Below are 17,025 nucleotides of genomic sequence, written 5' to 3' on the forward strand. Positions count from 1 at the left end.
CCGCTCGAGATGTTCCCAACTCCTTTGAGATTGTGGGAGGTCTTTACGATTTCCAGAGGTCGTGCGAGACGTTCATGATTCCACCATCGATTTGTTGCGATCGCATGAGATGTTTATGATTACATCGCAACCGTTCAAGATGTTCAGGATTCTGAAGCAAATGTGGAAGATGTTACGATTATATGAGATGTTTACGGTTCTGTAGCTATTGTGGAAGATGTTTACTTTTTTTGTGGAAATAACGCGAGTCGTTTACAATTTTGTCGCGTAATCGGGGAATGATGATGATGGTGTTGCCGTAATTGCGGGAGATTCTTCACAACTTTACCACAATCATGGAAGATGATTCCGATGTTACCACAATTGCTGGAGACGATCACTTTAAAGTTGACCTTTGCCCAGAAGCTCAACTCGAGAACAGCTCCTTGTGAAATTTGGCTTGCTCACCTCTAATAATGATTTTAGCGAATTTACCTATAGGGAAGTAGCTATTACCGTAGGCTCTCTCTGGTAAGACCTAGGCCCGGGACCGATTTACTTTTTAATTTTGATGTCCCCAGAGGCCAAAAACACCATTCGTTCAAATTTTTATATATGTATATATATATCTATATATAGAGATATATATAATGTGTCCATCCGCACGATAACTTGAGTAATTTTTGTCCGATTTTGATAAAATTTGGTTTGAAGGTGTAAGGTGGGATAAACTTGAATGAGTTCGCGAACCAGCATGATCGGACCATGGGAACGGTGTTTTACGGGGGGTTTTATGGGGTAAAAATGGGGTTTTCTCATTTTTTACCCTTAAAACACAAAATTTATCAATTTTTCTCCAGACCTTTTTAAAGAGCTTAAAAAAACAAATAATTTAGTATATCAAAGTGTTTTTGTACGGTGATTGGTTACGGTGAAAATTCAAAAAATGTTTAATTTAAAATTCCCATGTTATTATTATGGAGAATATTATAATATGTTGTAGTTGGCTTGTTTATGGATATATTTTGGTCAAATTAGGCAGATTTATTTATTTCATACTAAGCTATTGATATTTTAATAAAAAACACACTTTATTAGTTTCCCTGTAGCAGCTAACCTGGGTACTCGTTAAACATAAATGTTAATTTAATAGATTAATTGAAAATCGATCCAGGCAAATGGAAATTCCCTAAGTCGGCAGGTTTGCTGCAGCAGGGGTATTTTAGATTATAATTAATTAAATAAGAAGCTATAAAACATCTAAGAAATGATATTTTCCTACATGGTTTTAGCGTATTAAAATATATCTTTAAATGAATTACAGATAGAATCCATCTGACACTATATGTAAGGCTATAAAGTAAACCATCATAGGACATTTCCTTTACTCACATTCAATTAACTAAATACATTAATTGGCAAAGAGACTAAAAATTGTGTGACTAGAAAATTCAGTTTACTAACAAATCCATCACTGCAACCATTGAATATATTATTTATCACCTCGAAGATTTGTTTATAAATAATCTATAAAAAAAAACGTACTGTAGAAGTGACAAATTGACTAGTGTTGTCAGAACGGTTTTAATAGAAAACAACTCTATTTCATATAAATTGGCACTTCTATTAATTCAAGGAAAAATACAGAAAACAATACATGCTGGAGAAGAATAGAGTCCAATAGATGGTTCTGACAACTCGATTTATTGAAATCATAAATTACAAACTGAAATGAAACGGCGGTTGTTTTATACGGCACAATAGAGTGATAAATCAAAAGACTTTGGAAAATAAATCCAAACATCGGCGCATTCGGAATATATTACTTGCAGCAGAGCTGTTTTAGATTTCAGCAAATTTGTTTGAGCAAAACAATCACTCGACTTCTCGTTGACAAATGCTCAAGCGGATGTTTCAGAAAACAGAACCAGAATGTGAAGCTGAAATATCTCTTGGGACACAAGATGAAAGGCTCGAGATATGTTTAATCAATATTAATCAATAATTACGTTGGATGGGTGGTTGTTTGAGTTGAAGGATAGTAGTACATTAACTATTCATTGTTTAGCACAGAAACGTTACGCATAGAGCTACAGCTAGGGTGAGGTAGTTCTATAATATCTAATAAACAAGTTTATAATTCGTACTGTTTAGTATTAGTTAGGTATAAGAACAATACTATTCAGTTGCGTTTGTTAGGGATTTATTAAGCTATACAGGGTGTCCAGTAAGTAAACAGCCAAAATCCGGGATAATGATCTAATAGTCAAATAAAAAATTAAAACCTATTTGTCAACCATACATTTGACATTTTATATTTTTACATTTTGATCTTTCAAATTTTCCAACTAATCTTTACAAACATAGGTACATATTTTAAAGGTAGAAAACAATTAACTTGGACCAATTTGAAATTTCAAAATGGCAGCTATCTTAATCTTAGTGACTTAAAATGGCTGATTTGATAAAAAACCGAGGCTCATCCTGACAGCTTAGCCTTACCTTGCCTGCTCTCTACAACTGAAAATTTTAATTTTGTTCTTAGTCAGTTTTTATTAACTTTAGGTAATTCACAAGTATTTTTGTTATGTAAAACCATCTACATAAAAAAATTATTATACTAATTTGTTATTGACTTAACACATAATTTAAATGGAGTAATATGCATACTAGTTTTATAAAATTACACACATATTTATCATCTATATTTCAATATTTTTATAGGGCGACTTACTGTGAGATATAGATGGCCCATCAATTATGCCAGTAATAATGTATAAGGACGAAAATAGGACAAGGTACTAGTGCAATCTGTGAATAGCTAACAGGTTCTTACTTCTATTTTAGTATTAAAAAAATGGTCCCAGCTGTACCATATAGATGGGATGCTACTCTAGTGTCCAAAGTCAATGCATTGTGACTAAACTTACAATGCACTGTATATACTGTATGGTTAGTATTATACATCACACAGCTGATAATATATTTCCTGAACACAATCCTTGTTAGTTATCCTAGGTAAAGTCTCCTAACTCCCTGCTAGGTACACACCACCATATTACAGGTAATCCTACAGACAAACACCCTCCCCTATCATCTGTCTTCTTCAACCCCCCCCCCCTTCCACCCCCTACAATCCCCGGCATGATAACTTCCCTCTTTCCTTTGTACACTTTCATTAATCATAGGCCTCTTGTCGTTAATCAGTTTAAACTTGATATAATTAAGCTTTGCTGTGTCTTCTACAGTTCTTGTTATCAATGTTGTTATTACTATCAATGAAATTAATACTTTTAGATAGGTTTATGTTTTTGTTAATTAATTATATGTTTTTATAATTTTTTAAGATAAACTGCAAGACACTTGCTTCTAACCCTGCCACTAATGAAAGTTTACTTGTATATTTAAATTATACACTAATGGGAATTAATATATGTTGTAAAAAAATTAGCTTTTCAATAAAGTGACAGGTATTACAAAAAAATTACTTTCTATGATAAAATTAGTTTATCGTTTGCATGGTAGTATAAACTAAAATCGACCATTAAAACGCCGTACGGTTTGCGCTATGCAAAACGATTACTACATCCATATTGCGTCATGAAAATTAAGGCGCTGTTTGTTAATTTTTCGCCTCTAATGTTGCTATCAAAGCTATAAAAATTATGTTTTTACTAATGCAGTAAATTATTGTCAAGGTTTATATGGCTATTTAATTATTTTATGGAACATACAATTTATAACTGATAAATATACGCAAAATCTTGTATTTTCTACTGTGTTAGACGAATCAAAAGTTGACTGACATTTAACTGTGAAATCAAATACATGCAGTTATACCATAAAAAGTTTTCCCGATATGCATATTATTAGGGAGGATATTTGGAAAGATTTTCTTTTGAGTTGCTGTATCCACATCTATTTTCTTCGGGAACAAAAAGTTGAAGAACATTTACTATTGTTGAAGAAACAGAGTGAAATATAGTTGTTAAAGAACTATTTTCTGTATATAATTGAATAGATCTCGTTATTTATAGTAGTAGTTATATGCGCAGATTGAAAGTAGTATTTAATAACAAAATGACGATTGCCAACAAAATAATTCAGAACTGATTTGGTATTCATGAAAAAAAAAACAAAAAACGCAAAGCCAAAGTTAATATGCTAGCCTTTATTACCGTACTTAAATACTTAACTAAAACTAGTGAGATTAAAAATATCTCTTTACTATTTCACAAGTCGTATTCTGTTTTGAACTTAACAGTTTGTTCACAACAATTACCTGCTTGAGCCTTCGATGTCGACGATCTCCCCATCCTTGCGCCAGTGGAGGGTAGGCTCTGGCTGCCCCTTGGGTGGACCGCACTCCAGGAGGGCCGTCTCCCCAGCAGCCACCCGAGTATCCGACGGCTCGGCACGGAAGTCGTCCCTCAAAACTGAAACATAATACGGATGATGTAGGTTTAAAAGAAAAGAAACATTGCCTGAGGCATATTTTGCCAGAAGAAAAATAAATTGTGGAACAATAATGGGGTTTGTGAATCAACTGGGGTTATATGCTATACAGAAAGTTGAAGAACGATTTGGTTGCTGGAACAATAGGATTGTGGAACAATGATGTGGGTTGTGGAATAATACTAGGATTGTGGAACAATGATGTGGACTGTGGAATAATACGAGGATTGTGGAAAAATGATGTGGGTTGTGGAATAATACTAGGATTGTGGAACAATGATGTGGACTGTGGAATAATACGAGGATTGTGGAACAATGATGTGGATTGTGGAATAGTGAAAGAAAAAAATTTGATAAATACGGAACTCAGGTTTACACTGTAGAACGAAGTGTATCGTATATCCACGTCTATGTACTGTAATCACAGAGAATATTTAGTCAAGTTGATTTGGATAATCTTTATCCTTAACGTAATAGGCCTAATTGCAAGAGTAAGAGCAATAAATATAATTATGTTGGGGTGAAATGATGCCTTATCACGAAAGTGAGCATGGAGTGTTAATAGTTTTCGTAGAAAATTATACATGCGTCATTGCACTTTATGGTTACAGTGTGGTGAATTTGCATACGATGTACAGTCTGATCATGCATAAACGAAGGGTCGTTACGGAGATGCAACGAAATTGTCAAGTCTTAACCTACTGATTTCGAGCTTTCCAGTAATTAAATGAATTTATTTGAATTATATTCCGATAAACATAAATAATATAACTGCTGAGTTCCATATTTGTCTATCAAAATATTGTTCTGAGAGGTCTGAATCTCTAATTGGTGGTTTCCAAATGACATACAAAGTTTGTTAACTTATATTATTACTACCGAAGAAGCTTTTATTTGATGAAATAATTTTCCTAAACTTCACTGGTCGTCTCGTTAGTACCGGGTTGTCGGTCGTGTGTCGTGTGCCGCCGGCGGTGAAAAGTGGCGATGGTCGTGTCATATATGGACCGATGTAAACAGTATGCTAAAGAGGCGAGGGCAGACAGCTGGCGAGCCCGCGGCACCGCGACGTATTGACGGCACGACACAGAGTATCAAACTGGAGTGCATCTCCATAGAGTAAAAGGGTTAGTAATATTGAGATGTTGAATACTGTTAAGTGTGCAGTATCTACACAAGAAAACAAGGTTGAGCTTGTGTAGACCTATTGTTGTTTCGATGACGTACCTCAAACGCTTATGTACTAGTTCAAAAGTATTTGAGTTTCATGAACAATATATATCCTTGTGGAATTGATCAGTAGAGGACATTAACTATGTTCATTCATGGTTACACTGAAGTATTAAAGACATAGAGCTGGAGTGGAAATCGAGTATTTCTCTCAATATACAGTTTCTTAAAATAACTACCCCGAATAAGAATAAAACATACATGCACGTTAAAATTAGATAAATAAAAATATGTCTAAGCAGTGTTCGACTTGCAATTAGATGGAATAATGCTTCAATTAAAACTTGAAAGCTAACGAGAAAAAGTTTTGAGGATGGAAATATTTTAAACCAGCAAATATTTAATACAGTGTGGGGAGTTGCAGTTAAAGATGGTCGAAAGTCATATAAGATAACCAGTAAAGCACCTTCAAAATCAATTAAACGCTGTCAATAAAAATAATGAATACAAAACATGGCACTGTTAATCGGTAATGTTCTACAAAACATGATTAGTAACGCGTTTTCAACAAATCTAGATGTCAACAAAAATTAACTGAAAACCCCAGACACAAAAAAAAACAAATATCAAAAAATAAAAAATCCAACCAATGCAAATGCACCACTCCAATCGAGATTTAGATGACAGATTCTCTTCTCGAGATTAAAATTAATCTGAAGTTGAAGACAGATGTTTCCAAAAGCGTAAATCTGATAAAAGCTATACTGGTTGGACGCTTCACATGATAGAAACAAATGACCGTTCCCTCCGATCACCTGATCACGTTAAAGCTGATCTGAACAGCTGATTAGTATGTTCGGCACTTTTGAGATCAGGACTGCCAACCTGTACTCAACTTGAAAATTAAATATTGAGAGGGAAATTATTTCGTGTCATAAAATGGAAAACTGGAATGTTACTTGAAAGTATTTAGATTAGGTATGTATACAAAATGCAAAAAAAATATATAACCAAATGCAAATCACATTTATGCTGATCAAATTTGGCAAATATATCTATTTAATACAATAAGGTAGGCTACTATTAAGATTTGCTGAAAAACAAACACTTTTTACCTTCCTCGTAGCAGCAAAGCTAAGTACTTGTTAAAACTAAGGTTATTTAAATGGAGAATAAATATGGCTTGTTTATGGAAATAGTTTTGTAACAATCCAATCGAACCAATTTACATTCGCTTAGTCTGCAGATTTGCTACGGCGGGGGTATTTTTAAATACAGTAGAAATGTACTAATTACTAAATCAAGCTGTACAATGTTTTAATTTAATAAAAGCCAAGAATAGAATAATTGTGAGTATTGTTAAGTAACTAACATAATTTTTACAAATAAATAAAATTAGCAATATGGTACTACTAATGACTTATTATCAATCAATTGCCAAATACCTAATGAGAATCAAATGAAATCACAGTATAATACAAGTTGCACAATGAAAAGCCACATTAAAGAGTTTGTCACAGCTGTTTTATGCTATTTTAATTCAAACAAGTGGCTTGTAGGGGCAATAGCCCCTATATAAAAATTCTAGTAATTATTTTGTACAAATTATTAGTCTCATGGGTTACCCTACCTTGAATTATCGTTTAACATTTTTGTATATTATAATATGTATAAAAGTTATTACATATCTGCATAATGCAATTTTTTTATGTCTGTTCTGTTTAAAATATAGAGTCCAAAGGACTGTTCATGCAGTGTGTTTATAATACAAACTTTATAATCATAATATACAACTAAGGAACATTTTCAATAATAATCTTCATCACTGTTAAATAAATATTTATCAATTCCTTTGAATATAGGAATATAGGTGTTTTATTCACTTAAATAAAACACATAGATATAATGTCATCCTCCAAATTGTATAATGCTAATCATAACAAAATCTCTCTGAAAACAACAGAGTATAGTATCCATTTAAATCCAATCCTTGGTCTTTATTTTGTTTTAATACTATTTTAACATCATCTGGCCACTTTAACTGGCTAAAAGAAACATAAAGTTGACCTTGGGGTAAACACAGGTTTTTTTCAAATAAATGCCAACTTTTTGAAGGTTTGGCCTTGCGCTTTATTTATAGTAATATCGAAAGCTAATCCCAATAGGAATTGAATCCCTAAACTTAAACGGCATATTAGGATCTTTAGATGTTAGTTTTATTTTTGGCATGAAAAATATGTTCCCTTTGCCTACTCCAGTAATTACTTCTACCTTTACACTTTTTTCAGACATACCTATCACAACCAATCTTATTCCATTAACTAATCCAGACCCTTAAACTTGGGAAAAAGTCTATATTTCAGCTTTATAATAGTATACATATTACAGTACATATTACCATATGCTTTAAATAAAGTTAAACCACATGTTTTTAAGTAAACAAAGCAGACATGACCTGGACTCCCATGTTATTTAAATGTAAATTATTTTATTACGTAACAACCTTTTGGTGCATAATTAAAAAAAATGAATAATTTTCCCCAAAACTTCATGCCCAGACCTTTAAAATGAGACCTCTCCCAGCTTTCTACAGCCTCCCGTTCGCTCACAATTTCATTGTAAAATTTTGGGCTTACGGAATTAGATATATAGATAGGCTAGGCTACATCTTATTACAATATTCCTGGGTGTATATTTACGTCACCCAAAAATAAGTCAACAGTACCATATATTAAACAGTACGGACCAATTAATACAGTATATTAAGTACTGTATTTTAGATCAAGATACTGTATTGGCTGGCATGTTAAACAAAAATAGTTATTTGTGTAACTTTTTCACTCGTGTTACACATTATATTTTTCCTACAGTCACTATAAAGCATATAAATAATTAGTCTTTCAAACACTATACAAAGCTTTTTTAGGTTCAGCTGGCAACAAAAATGGTGCCCTAGAGAAAGTAGTACCCGCGGTCCGTATCACTCCGCTATTTTTCCTCGGCAAGAAATTTGCTACGCGTATTGAGAATATAGTTCCGTATGTTTTAGTAATTTGAAGTGGTTTCCGCGCCTTAAAAAATGCTTAAAAGGTATTTTTTTTGTTTATTAAGATCGTAGGAATATTTTAAAAACGTTTAAAAGAAAAGTCCAGAAAGTTCAGGAATACCGAAACTATAAACACGAAATGACAGGTTAAATCGTAGTTATAATTAGTCAATCAGCTGCTCATAGAATTATTATCTTTAAGTGTTGCCAACCTATTTCCAAGCGTACACGGATTACGTGCATAATAAAACCACGCTGTTTTGTGTTGTTTGGTTGGAATCCTGATGTGCGGCAAAGTATAAACCGTACGGCAAAGTATAAACCGTACGGCAAAGTATAAATATGCAGCAATTAGCAGCTTTCTGTACTATAAACAGTACAGGGAAGCCAACTTTGTCGGGCGACTGTAGGAAAACCATTTTATCTTATGCGAATCACAGTCAACAGCTGATTTGCAAGCAAGCCACTGCCTGTTTAATTCGTCGTTCATTGTTGAACTGAACAGTTGATCTGGAAAATTCCATCAGTTCGCGACTGCTTGTCTAGTGCATAGTAAGTTATCAATTTATTGACTTATAGTTGATGTTAATTAGTGTTGTGTTTGAGTAGTGTGTGTAGTTGTTCGTGTTCTATCGTGTTCGTGTTATATAAGAAGTTTGTGGCTGATGAACATTTGGTGTCGACGATGATGCAATTTTAAAATCATAAGGTACGTTGAATCCTAATACGTTAACTTAATGTTAAGTTGCCGTGAAATTTAAAGTTGTCGTTTTTTTATAGTTCTATTAATTGATAGTTCTATTAATTGATAGTTCTAGTAATTGATTATGAACGATTACGAACTGATATTGATTAGTTAAGTCAGTACGTTTCCGTACAAACATATGACTCTACCAGTATGGAAGAAGCTAAATGCCGTGGTCTTTATTGTATATTCTTTTATTCTTTCTAATTGTTGTATGTGTAATTGAGTGTACGTTGCGATGACAACGCTCTAACAATCCTCAATTTTGATCAAATGGGTAAAACCACAGAATAAACTGTGATCAAACATAATGTGAACATACATCTGTGAGAATGAATACGCGAAATATTTCGCTTTGAACGTTGGTAGGAGTATCATATATATACGAATGTATTCTTCAAGAACAGTATTAGGCTACAAAATAATCCAAAGTTGGGATTGATTTACTCGCTACAGATATGTTTGAAATTATTTTTACTCTTGTTCGCCGAAGCTTCTTTCCACGATCCAACACACATTTATGTTATAAGTTTCAAAGCATGCAACCTTAACTTATTCAACTTAAAGCAACATAGGCTATTCAATGGAGTATGGGACGCCACCTGTGAACGTGTTTCAACCCAAATAAGAGTGAAGGATGAGTGTAGAATGGAATGTGTTGTTGTACTGACTAGGGCCAGCCATTTCATTAGCCAGGATCATTTATTGAAAGCCCAATGATCAAGGACAGCTGGGTCCAGTTTCGAACCATCCAAAAGCTACACACTTTTACATACAACCTTTACAAATTCGTAAAATGAAAGCTCAAAATAAAGTATAAGACGTTAAATAAAGAAATACATTTACTTTCCATCCTACCCAGAATACACAACCACGATTTTCAGCAAAACAGTTTTACAAGACGCCAAATTGAGACACATGTCATCGCTTTCGCTTTTCATTTATATGCTAAGAAGCAATGTTTGGCCTTTATTAAAAGCCGTAAAGTCAGAAGTTTTCGGACAAGTAGTAGATTGGGGAGGGATCTGGAGTTGTCTGTATTTGTATGGCTGGATGTTGTAGCGAGAAATTAAATAACATGTTCGCCAAGAATAGATACACTTTGGAGAATTATTACTTATTTCCCCCACAATATATGTTGCCAAGAAACTAAAGGAGAGAATATTAGGTTTATTTTTTAAATTTGTTCGTTACATAACTTGCATAATAATGGTGATATTTACAGCATGCAATATTTAACAATGCACGTGCAAATACATGTTCGCTGTCAAGGAATAAAAAATACTTGCGGTTTTAAGTTAAAATACAAGTGAGTCTGTCAAATTGGTTATGCACTATACGCCAGGAGCAGTTTGGTATGGCAATATCTGATTATTTCTCGCTATTTGGGTGCAAAGTGTTTTTAATAAGCTTAAAAATATCCTTGGAATCTCTTCCAAGGCCCAATTTCGGTAAAGGTTTCATGGGATGGATCAATTTAAAGTGTAATGTCCACATTAAAGTTTTTATGTCAACTCAAAATAAAAAATAAAACTATTTGATATAAGAGTTCAAGTTCACATAATATTTAGAGAAGAAATAGGCATGGATAGGTCACCAAAGAAACGTACTAAATATATTAGACTTAAGTCTGCGTATTTCCCATTATTAAAATCTAAAATGCAATAAGGACATGATATAAACACAATTATTTACTGTCTGAGAATTGATTACAAACCCAAAGGTTGTAGAGAGCCTATGTTTTTTAAGTAAGTATTAAAATACTTTCCCAAAATTTAGCTGATCAATAATTTAATTTTACAAAGATTCACTTTATCTTACAAAAATCTGTAAATCTTATCATTGCAAGTTAAACTAGAAAGAAACAGAAAGATTATATAAATCTCATTTTATGGCCTCACTCCTTGTCATAGTAAACATTTATCATTCTTGGCACTCTTGTTATTACTTCGCTTTTCAAGTTTGCTCCATCATTTTGTTGAGAGCTAGGACAGTCTTTATTTTATTTTTATTTTTTACAACTACTCTCTTGAAATGAAAAAGGCATAACACTCTCCGTTATAGTACAACAATTAACATTTAACTGCCGGTAGCTCTACAATTTAATACCAGGGTTAAGTGCAAAGGTTATTTATTGATTTTGAAAATAATGTTGACAACTTATTAACATATTTAATTGGCAAGTAAACTCAATAAAACATTGTATTTAGCCAAAATTTACAAATAAATTTTCTCAAGACAGCCGAATAACAATACTTACCAAAAAGTTCTTATGGTTGCAATGTAGAAAACAACATTAATTTCGTAAACTATTTCTCCTTTGTTTATATAGGCCTAATTTCAATCCCTGAAGGTAAAAAAACTCATGTATGCCGAATCAGAAAATAAGCACTGCTGGGTTTTTTGCAAAGAGCAGAATTTTTCACTTTTATATTCACATTTACTTTACAACCTCGTACCAAAGTTACAGAAGCTAATTGGAAAAAAGTTACAGAAGCTAATTGGAAAAAGTTGCTTCGTATGAAAGACAAATCATTACTCGATCAGCATCTCCACTCACGTCCCAGGACCGCCTTCGCATCTCATCCCCAAACTTATCTCCTTCTGAAGGGATTTATCACAACAGATAAACCACTCTGCGTATTATTAACGAGCTCACGAGATTTACAGTTTCGCGGAGTCGTTATCTGGAAGCCATTATACCCAGCTCTTTGACGGGGAAGAGGCGAGGAAGGCTTTAAACCCTTCAGAAGATGCTGATTTTTAAAGCCTGTGGTCGTAATATGGGGGTCCAAGGACCAGAAAGGGTAAAATATATCGTCCGAAATTTTACGAAATACAAGATTGGAATTTTTTTATAGTTTACTGGTTGATTATTCGTTTACACTTGTCATTATGACTACACGATTTTTTCAGCGAATCGAATAATCACTACTGTATTTTAGAAATAACTACAACCTCCCAACACAAATTCCAGCTTATTATTTTGTTTAACAGTTTCATTACTATGTACCTAGTCAATCCATGCAATCAGCCTGTGTTGAAAACTTCCATTGATACAAAACATTGATGTACATAATGTTATACATTTGTGATAAATTTGATGTGCATTTTCTGTTGTAAACCTTGAGGCTCAGTACGCGTCAGAGGATTAGCGAATATCCTTCCACTCGTACTCTTAGGTACCATTATCAATCGTCAAATGTTTAAGACATGTTTAATCAGTGCCTGAAAACTATTTCAGATATAAAGTGTTCAGTTTCAACTGCTTTATACAAGTGGTGTGTAAAATCACCTTAAGTGAGTAATTTAACGTAATTCTGTAGCAGTTTAGAAAAACAATGCTCCCCCAGCACGGTTCTTATCTGTATTGTTCATCCCTTAGGAAGTTGCTCTTACCCTGTTGTGGGGTTATTTTTGTCTCTAGTTGTCTTTATTTATTTCACGTTTAAATTACTTTACCGGAACTGAAAATTTGGTCTCGTAACGTATAAAAATTTCAATTCCCCGAATAATTATTTAACAAGGTAGAAAATTTATAACTAATGTAGATTGCTTAGATTATACACCAGTTTTCTGTTTAGGCACACAGAATAAATGCGACTAACGATGATAAACCAAATTCAAGCTTAAACAACTCATAAAATGTAAATTTAAACAATAACTAAATTTTAAACCAAAACCTATTCAAGTCAAATACGATTTTCAAGGAAAAACAATCAATTACTTTTGAAAGGTTTTAATACCTTGACCAAATGCCAATTATGAAGCCTATTCAGAAACATATAAATGTCAAACAACAGGACACGTTTGACATGATAATGGTTCCAGGAATGGGCCTTGTTAAGTTTGATGAAAACCGCCCAAATGCTAACGTTCATGTGTACGGTGTTTAATGTCAATGAACTAAACAAATGGCGGAAGAAAATGTGGCCTCACTTTACTAATTTTTATTGGTTAGTACATGTTGTTAAAAATCCAAACTGTTGCAATTTTAAATTTGTTGCTAACGCCAATGAATTTATATAATAACGTGGCTGCCTATATGTACTTTAAAGAAGGTGATGAAATCTAAGGTTATAGAAGACTGATCAAATTTTTTCTTAGTTTTTATGGCAAATTCAGAGTTACCAGGGTCGCCGGATTTCTACCCCCGGATATTTACCCCCATGAAAAAACGCCTACGTCATTTTGACGTCACGAGGGGTGGGGCCTATACACGGTCGAGAAACAGCCCGCGACTGGAAATCTACCCCCGGACATCTACCCCCGGACATCTACCCCCGGACATCTACCCCCAGACATCTACCCCCAGACATCTACCCCCGGACATCTACCCCCGGAAATCTACCCCCGGAAATCTACCCCCGGACATCTACCCCCCGTGGTCAGCTCTGTCACGTATCGGCCAATATTCATTGTTGTAATTGATTTTATTGACTGTTTTATGTAAATCAACGGCTCTTCGTTTCGTAATTGCCCTCTAATATCTAGTATTGCGCATGTGATATGTCATTGTCTTGTTTAGCATTATCTATCTTCCTAATGAAATAAGCTGTAACAGCCCTTTTTTACCCGAGCTACTTCACCGATTTTTATGATCGAGGTGTAGGCCTAATTTTAAATCTTAAGATCTAGCGCAACGCAAAATGGGAATTAAAACGATATTTTGATAAAGGGCTTCAAAAGTTTGACCCTTAAGCAATCCTTTAAAAGTTCCCTTCGTCCCATTACGAAATCAGTTTGACTTTATATGGAACGCTGTACTAGGCAGGACGGCTTGCTTGAAATGCCGAGAGTGCGGCGTGAGATAGGTAAAAAGGGGTTCTCATACTTTGGACCCCAGGCATACAACACCCTCCCAAGAAACATGAAAATCATGTCATGTAATTCATTTAAGGCCAATCTAAAGCTAGTTTAGTTCCACTGTTTGTAATTATTGTGTACTTGTAAACTTTTTGTGACTTTGAGTTGTCTTGAAAACCAGTGTATCTGAAGACCGCTTTAAATAAAGGCATTTTATTATTATTATTAAATCATTGGAAAATATTACATAGGCCTACAGTAACTATTAAACTATTACTTATTGAATTATCTTATCTATTGTACGGATTGTACGGCAGGTGTCTGCATTTTTGACCACTTTTGCCAATATTTTGTCATATCTAAGACAGATCATCATAGGTTCATAAGATTATTTTCATACATGTTTTCAATTATTGGAAATTTCGATTGTGTAATACAATACAAAATAATACAAGTGCAGAAGGGCACGTTGCCCATATGAGCCGTGTATATATTTTTAAATTAATAGTGGTTTACAGCAACTTGATTAAATTTTTAATAATTTTTATGAAGAAATATGGGCACGATTTAGATAGTCATTAATCTGCCAAATTGCAATTTATTGCAGACTTGTTAGAGATGTTACTTCGATGTATTCATTCAGCTTAGTGAAAACACAACAGAGCCTTTGAATGTTATTAAACTATCTACATACTACAAAAAAGGTTTAGGACAGGGCTATTTTAATGCGCTTGGATTGAGACATTTATTAATCCGGCTTAAATTTTTATTAGCCAACGAATTATTTATCTACAGAAGAAGTTCATTGTGCTCTTATCCTGTCTACTAAGACACATACATCCAACACTTCCAAACACAATAACACATAGGCCTATGACGGACGGTTTAAGAAATATGTTATTCATTGAATGATAAACCATATTTTGTAACTAACGCAAATGTCATTATTGTTTCTACACTTATTTATTACTCATTAAACAATGCTAAATGCTCACGTTTTTTTATAATTTCACTCTGTCGCAGTTAAAAGAATCATCGTAAGCCTTTAAAGCAACCGTCGATTTTGACGGGTTTCACCTAGTAATTAATTAATTTATTGATCAACCGGTGGCAGGCTTTTTATCAACATTTAATTTCACTGTATTTTTACCTCTAGTAATCAGAAAATAACCTCCTTCAATTATCTGTTTTAAATTTTACTATCTGCGCTCGTGCATGCGCCTTTAGCTGTTACTGTGTTTGAAAGTTGGTCAAACATTTAAATCACTGTCTAGAAAAAAATCAAATGCTTCAGGGTCAAACTTTTGAAGCCCTCTACCAAAATATCGTTTTAATTAACATTTTGCGTTGCGCTAGATCTTAAGATTTAAAATTACACCTCGATCATAAAAATCGGTAAAGTAGTTCGGGTGAAAAAGGGCTGTTACAGCTTATTTCATTAGGAAGATAGATAATGTTAAACAAGACAATGACATATCACATGCGTAATACTAGATATTAGAGGGCAATTACGAAACGAAGAGCCGTTGATTTACATAAAACAGTCAATAAAATCAATTACAACAATGAATATTGGCCGATACGTGACAAAGCTGACCACGGGGGGTGGATGTCCGGGGGTAGATGTCCGGGGGTAGATTTCCGGGGGTAGATTTCCGGGGGTAGATGTCCGGGGGTAGATGTCTGGGGGTAGATGTCCGGGGGTAGATGTCCGGGGGTAGATTTCCAGTCGCGGGCTGTTTCTCGACCGTGTATAGGCCCCGCCCCTCATGACGTCAAAATGACGTAGGCGTTTTTTCATGGGGGTAAATATCCGGGGGTAGAAATCCGCTACCCCAGTTACCATATGATTAGGTAATTGTACAAGTTTACAAATTTCAATCATGAGACCTACGTCATAGCTACATATGACGGTAAGTCTACCTCTAGTCAAGGCCACACTAAAAAAGTTTTTTTAAACAGTTTTTTTAGTGTGGCCTTGCTCTAGTCCTACTTGGGGAAATGCAAGTGTGTTGTTGACCTTTTTGTAATAGTTTTTATTTTCTGCAACGTTTAAATTGGGTTTGTGTGTAACCTATTTTGAAAATCCCACAAGAAGTGGATCCTTTTGTACCCTGACAATTGTGGAGTTTTGAATAACCTCTAAAATATCTGCGACTCTTTAAAACTTGATTATTTGACGAGTAATCGTGGTGGTATTCGAATGAGTTAATCTGCTCTAGGACTTATCACAGTTAAGCTAGATTTGACGACACTAAAATCATCGAAAAAAACCATTAAACATTAACAGTTTCGACGATGGAACTCAGACTGTTAACAATGCGGTTGTAGCGCAACGCTCCATTTTCGAACGTCACTCCAGGAGATTAATGTCAACGTATTTTAATTTTTAAATCCTCCCGGTCAATAAGAGCCAACCTGCTGGGACTGTTACGAAACTGTTTAGGACAGAGATAAACGTCAAGACGAGACGAGCAGACGACAGTTTACAGGTTTGTGAGCGCCGATTGGAAAGCTTTGTTTTATACGCGCCAAAAAAGGAATCTTGAAAATTGGCTGGTGGATTCACCGCGGATGATTGAATAAGTGAGTGGAAAACGTCGAGTTTAAAATTGATGATGTGACGTTATTTTTGAAGATTTTTATCGAATTTTGGCTTCTAAATTTATTATAACCCCATTTGCCCGTGTCTCGTATCTGGTGAATATGAAAAAGAGGATTTCTGAATAATTAAAGTACCAAAGGTAGAAATACAGTCAAACCTACTTAACCACACTAAATACTCCCCTCACTGGATTTTGTCAGCTACCTAACCCTCAGAATA

General features: G+C 34.2%; 1 protein-coding gene across 2 annotated transcripts in view; it reads right to left on the bottom strand.

The window, feature by feature from the left end:
* The window catches only part of LOC129002386 (roundabout homolog 2-like), a 339,513-nt gene that overhangs the window by 26,902 nt on the left and 295,586 nt on the right, over positions 1-17,025 (bottom strand). For both annotated transcript variants that reach the window (XM_054430135.1, XM_054430134.1), the window contains exon 4: positions 4,262-4,415. In XM_054430135.1, coding sequence (XP_054286110.1) covers positions 4,262-4,415 — 154 coding nt within the window. The remainder of the gene's footprint in view (positions 1-4,261; positions 4,416-17,025) is intronic.

This window comes from Macrosteles quadrilineatus, unplaced genomic scaffold, assembly GCF_028750875.1.
Source record: "Macrosteles quadrilineatus isolate MER2022 unplaced genomic scaffold, UCM_ALF_1.0 Scaffold_9__3_contigs__length_116548681, whole genome shotgun sequence".
NCBI lineage: Eukaryota > Metazoa > Arthropoda > Insecta > Hemiptera > Cicadellidae > Macrosteles > Macrosteles quadrilineatus.